Source organism: Mizuhopecten yessoensis, unplaced genomic scaffold, assembly GCF_002113885.1.
Source record: "Mizuhopecten yessoensis strain PY_sf001 unplaced genomic scaffold, ASM211388v2 scaffold1407, whole genome shotgun sequence".
NCBI classification, from domain to species: Eukaryota; Metazoa; Mollusca; class Bivalvia; order Pectinida; family Pectinidae; genus Mizuhopecten; species Mizuhopecten yessoensis.
The window spans coordinates 244,654-250,653 of NW_018404031.1; the positions used below are offsets into that span (position 1 = coordinate 244,654).

General features: G+C 36.2%; 1 protein-coding gene across 7 annotated transcripts in view; it reads left to right on the plus strand.

The window, feature by feature from the left end:
• The window catches only part of LOC110461814, a 29,582-nt gene extending 24,571 nt beyond the window's left edge, over window positions 1–5,011 (plus strand). For 6 of the 7 annotated variants that reach the window (XM_021515496.1, XM_021515517.1, XM_021515542.1 and 3 more), the window contains one exon: window positions 2,174–5,006. In XM_021515496.1, coding sequence (XP_021371171.1) covers window positions 2,267–3,775 — 1,509 coding nt within the window. In that variant the 5' untranslated portion in view covers window positions 2,174–2,266 and the 3' untranslated portion in view covers window positions 3,776–5,006. Of the gene's footprint in view, window positions 1–2,173 lie in introns of all 7 variants that reach the window. The other variant, XM_021515505.1, reaches the window with a different exon arrangement.
• The last annotated feature ends 989 nt before the right edge of the window (window positions 5,012–6,000 follow it).

Sequence of the window (6,000 nt, forward strand, 5' to 3'; positions counted from 1 at the left end):
TTGAAAACGCCAAAACTTCAATGAACGTTTCTCCAAGAAAGGTCGTCTAACCTGTTCTAGGTGATACCACTGCCTGTTATAACACTGTGTACATACTGACACCTGTAAGTGGTAACACGCTGAGAGATTGACAGTTGTCTGAAGCTTATTGGAGACTTGAGTGGCAGGTACACACACATTACAGCATACGTGTCAAACGTTCACACATACTATGATCGATATAAGACCTTATATACCTTATACTCAAGTATAATATATTTGTCATGTGTATTGATTTGTCTATTTCGTTTATCAGGTAGCCCGTTATGTTAAACAATGATGTGCCTTTATTATTATGTCTCCCCTTCGAATGAAGGGAGGCATATTGTATTAGTACTGGTTCTTCTTCTTCTTCTGGTTCTTCTTCTTCTTCTGGTTCTTCTTATCGCAACTTGTCCAGGCCATACCTTTTTAACAGTTTAGGTCACTGTGACCTTCAACTCAAGTTCAAAGGTCAAATAAGTGCAACATTTTCAGTAAATTCTTGTCCGGCTCGTAAATGTCCAACCGTTAAAGATATCTTGATCAAACTTGAAGTATACCTGCATCACCCACAGAAGGTGTGCAGTGCTCTGGAATTAGGTTTCGTGTTTCACTATATACAGAACTTGGCCATTTGTTTATATTTAATACCGAAGTTTGTCCACGACATAATTTCCATGTTATTTCACCTACGTTGACCAAAGTTTTTATAGTTTTAATGTATCTTGGGAAGTAGGAGTGTCGTATTCCAAATTAGGGTCTCTTGCCCCACTATATAAAGAAATATGGCCCTTTGTTAATTTTTTATACCGAAGTTTGTCTATTGGCTAAAAAGGGGAAACATATGTTTTTGTTCACAAAAACAAAATTCTAATTATTGTTGTGTTAATTCTTCTCTACAGCATACGTAGGTCATGGTTGGTATTATATGCATTAATCACATATATATAAACCTTATTTATTTTATAACAATAATGAAACATGTTTTTTAATTTATATTATTAACATTTGTTGAGCCGGAAAAAAGCGCCTTGAGGGTCAACATATCTAAACGCATAAGTACACATCGTTATTTACATACTGGAAATCAATGGAAACAAACACAAGTTATGATACACATCTTATGCTTACAAATACATAGTATGGAAAGACGAAAGCAGTAAGAAGATTATTTTGTGGTGCGTAGATTGTTTCAAGTGGTGATATTTGAATTTTCGGGATAGAAAATGTCCTGTTAGCTTATCAGGTAGAAAAGGTTTTCGATCAGAGAGACCTCAATTTACTCGGAGAAAATTAACGGCGAAATCATGACCTATTTTTCGTTTACAGGGGTGCTTAAGCTTTTTTGGGGGATATCGTTTTTTTATTATGTAGTTTTTTGTCTGTTTGGGTGACTGATTGGTACCTGTTGTCTGTACGTGTTGGACTTTTGTTTCGATTTGGTCATTGTGTGTTGACGTATATATCTTTTTGTTCTGTTATGACTTTCATGAACAAATTAAGTGAAGAAATTAAGCAATAAAAGATATCGAATCCTATTTTGTACATTTATCAGTTTCAATACCTGAAAAGGTAATCAACTAGTAAAATTAATCTCGAATTTAGGGGAACAAAAATAAGCATGCTAGCAATAGTCTAGTCATTTAATGTCAAATGTGTTTTATTGTCAAAATCACAGACCTGTTCAACACACAATGTTTTGCATCGTTTTTATTCGTGCTAAGGTTAGGCCTAGCACATATTACATTATCGAATGCCTGTGTATCATAAACCACTTGAGAAACCAATTCAGGACTAATTTTTGATTAGCAATGCATAACCAATCTAATATTTTGAACGATGTCAAATTTATTTTTAGAAATGTCGTTTTGTACATTGTATGATTTTGTTATTGTAACGTTCCAATGGAATCGTATGATACTGCATATTGTATATGTATTTTATCATTACATACAATCAAAAGTGAAGGTTATTTTTAGCAAGCTTCCCTATTCTATTAATTCCACAATTATTGATAAAGGACAACTACTTGTGTGATACATTGACAAAATGCTCGTTTAATAAATCTGTATTTTGTAAAAATAAATTAAAAAAATAAATATAAAATCCATGTACATACATTTAAGGGCGTTTCTGGTTTTGTTATTTTCAGATTCCCTTTTAATGGAGGATCATGCAAGCCGATTGCTATATCATTATCCTGTAAAAATGTTTGTGGTGCAGTAGAACTCCTCAACTGAACAAAATGGCGACAGTGAACGGACCCCTTCTTCCCAAGATAGACAAGGCCTTCAATGTCGGCAGTGTTGGTAATCTGGAGCACTCCAAAACGCACATTGGAAAGCTCAGACGTTATCTAATTGATAATCCAAAGGACGAGGGACTGAAAAGGCGCGAGACCCTCTGGGACTTCCAGCAGAAGAATAGAGGAGCATTGGTACGAATTAAAGGAGAAATCAGTGGTAAAATAATAGTCAATGATCAGAATGGTAGGACATCTCCAAACAGTGACGAAAATCATCAAACATTAGACAAAAGTAGTGAAATTGAGAAAGGAAGAAATTTTAAAGCGATACAGTTTAAGAAGCTAAAAAGAAAACAGCGTTTAGAATCGCGTGTGCTATTGGGTTCCAACGACCTATCAGACGTACGAGGCAAGGACCCCAGTGTGACATACTCAACATCTTTACGTATAGGCAATAACATTTTCAACCAGATGAAAGCCGCTGAACAACCAAAATCCTCTTCACAAAATATGATATACAGTGACGACGTAAAGAAAGCTATTGTTCGGTCTATAGACAAATTGCCCGATCTAAGTGCGTCATTGTCAAAACTCGGTTACCTCAAAATGACCAAGAACGTTGTGCATTATGGTGGTGGGTTCTTCGGGCGGCATTCCGAACGTCCTTATGCCAAGATGAGAAGATCGTGGTCTACATTATCACCACCGGAAGTGCGGGAACGCATTCATGGACGAGTCGTTGCACCGACAACAGCACCATCACAGGAGAACAAAACAGAAAACACTACATTGTTGCTTCAAAAGAGATTAGAGTATTTAGACACACTTTCTATTCAGCAGAGTACGTCACACAGAGCTTCTACGTCATCGAGGGATGAAGAGAGTGGCTCTGTGTCCACGACCGATAACTCTTCGAAGAAAACGTCGAAGTCTTTGATGAGTAAGACTACTCAGCAAACGACTTTGGACGACAAGAGATCTTTACCAATTATTGATCACGCCCGGAAAAGAGAAAAGAGATTGCGAAAACTAAGGGAGCAACAGACAGCGCGTGTATTTGCCCCAATGATCTCAAAACAGAGTCTTGAGGAGAAAAGAGACAAAACGGAACGGAAAATATTTGTTGAGGCGGCTGATTCTCGACAGCGTAAGCTTGCAGTGATTCGACGTGAGCGTTCAAAAGCTAAATCTGATTTAGAAAATTTCAAAAGAGTTGTATCTGAGCAGGGTTTAGATTTACCAAAGGACAAATATGGACCGACCACCCACTCCAAGGATAATAAAAGACCGACTTTGTACGGCAGTAATCCTTACCGCTGGACCAGCAAGACAAGCTTGTCGCTTGATGATCGGACATGGGTCAAGCGGACAATGCAACAGGCTGACGTTGTGGACCATTCAGCCTATGAATCGTTCGCTAGGATCAAACCGTCAACATTACAAAAAGGGGGCACAGAACTATCTCTCGATAGACAGAAACGGTCGACTGATGCGAAAAAGCTAGAATGATTGAATTGAAGGATCAAACCGTCAACATTACAAAAAGAGGGCACAGAACTATCTCTCGATAGACAGAAACGGTTGACTGATGCGAAAAAGCTAATATGATTGAATTGAATGATCAAACCGTCAACATTACAAAAAGGGGGCACAGAACTATCTCTCGATAGACAGAAACGGTCGACTGATGCGAAAAAGCTAGAATAAAGGGGGCACAGAACTATCACTCGATAGACAGAAACGGTCGACTGATGCGAAAAAGCTAGAATGATTGAATTGAAGAGGATCAAACCGTCAACATTGCAAAAAGGAGGCACATAACTATCTCTCGATAGACAGAAACGGTCGACTGATGCGAAAAAGCTAGAATGATTGAATTTGTATTTATAAGAAGTGATCGACTTTAATTTACATTGATTAAGTGTGTATTAGTTTTGACGGTAACTACTATACATCACACACCAGACATTATTATAGTCAACTGTTCAACCACGGGAATACTTATAGTCAAATCTTCAACCTTCAGAAAAGTAAAAAAAAAAAAAGGATAACTGTGCACGAGTAACCCACCTGCTGTATAACTTTAGAACGTTTGATAACCATGTGTTAACCTGTATTTCAGTAACATATGTAGTTGTGTCCAAGATGATGTATTGCAGTAATACATACAACTGACGTCACAAACACCTATGATTATTCTACTACTACCACCGTATCTGACATATAGAGAATATAACCAACTCATTATTGTACATTGATGAATTAATTCCTTATTCTGATTGATGTATTAAATAATAACAACCATTAAACCATCTTATTATCTTGTTTTATAATTCGCATATAAATTAAGTTACACAAGGGAAAGGGAGACAACCTGCTCAAATCATTGTTAACATTTACGTAAATATGTTTATTTCACGTGAAGGACATACACGTTAATGATTAAACATATACTAGAGAAAACTATGATGTCATGTTGGATTATAATATTAAATAGAAATGTTTTGATTTATAACATGCTCACATGATAAATATTCATAAGATTAATTGTGGTCCGATCAGTCTACGTTATTCAAATGACAAAAAAAGGGATTTTTCATGAGCAATAAATCTTCATCAAAATCATTTAACTCTTATTTCCTTACTTATTCAAGTGCGTCAAGGGACATGCATGATGTCAAACAAAAGGTGCGTAGCGTTGTTAAATAATGATTTATTTGATAACGTTACAAGCATTGATATTCCTATCTAATATCATTACTTTGGACACATTGAATCAGGAACTTATTGAGTGAACGAATTACCAAAACGTTTGTCAGCGTAAGTTATGTAAACCGTTCTAAATGCCAAGCATACTCAACAAATCCTCAAAGAGCGAAATCGAACTTTCCCATCACCTTCATGGCCACAATTGTCTCTTATGAGTAGTGGCAGGATTCATAATATACACACTGTACTCATTATTAATTTGAAATTAACCAATAATCCTTTAATGTTTGAAATTCATATAATTTAGGGGTTTTATATGCCTCCTCTTCTGTTTCAAAAGTAGTTTAGTCCGTTTTTGTATTTCCACCTATTTGGCCTCTAGCATCACTGATGTGTTCATAAAGGTCCACACAGCTGTATGGGGCAATGTAATTATTTTTGACATACTGTATCAATCACAAGTTTATGGATGTAATCACCTATGTGTCTTTTACCGGCATCTTTATCTCATCTAATACAATATTGACATTGTTCAACTTGAATTAACGTTTATTGGCCTTTTTCCTCGTCTATGCATCGTCATAAATGAACACGGAAACAAACCCAGTACAGTCTAAATGAAATGAAAAAGTCATATATACAAGTGTTCAATGGCTTACTGAGTATTAACTGCATCCTTCTAAAATTGTAACAAGAAATATGGTATTATTGTGTATGAAAAAGACACATGTGGGACACGTGTACCTACACATTGATGCACTCAATGACGTGTTCTATTATGACGATGTAATCAGATGTTGGCATTTCTTTTTACGTCACAATTGAAAACAAGTAAAACCATTTTGCCGTCGGCAAGTGACACCATCTCAAGAACATGAATGTGTGTTACAAGCTTGCCTCGAATGTCTGGCAGGGATCTTCAAATTTGAGGAATATTTACGATAAAATAGTTTTCTTTTCGTTCCAGATATGGCCTGAATTTGTGTATACATTACCAAGTAAGTTTGCTGTAATTGCTGTTGCAC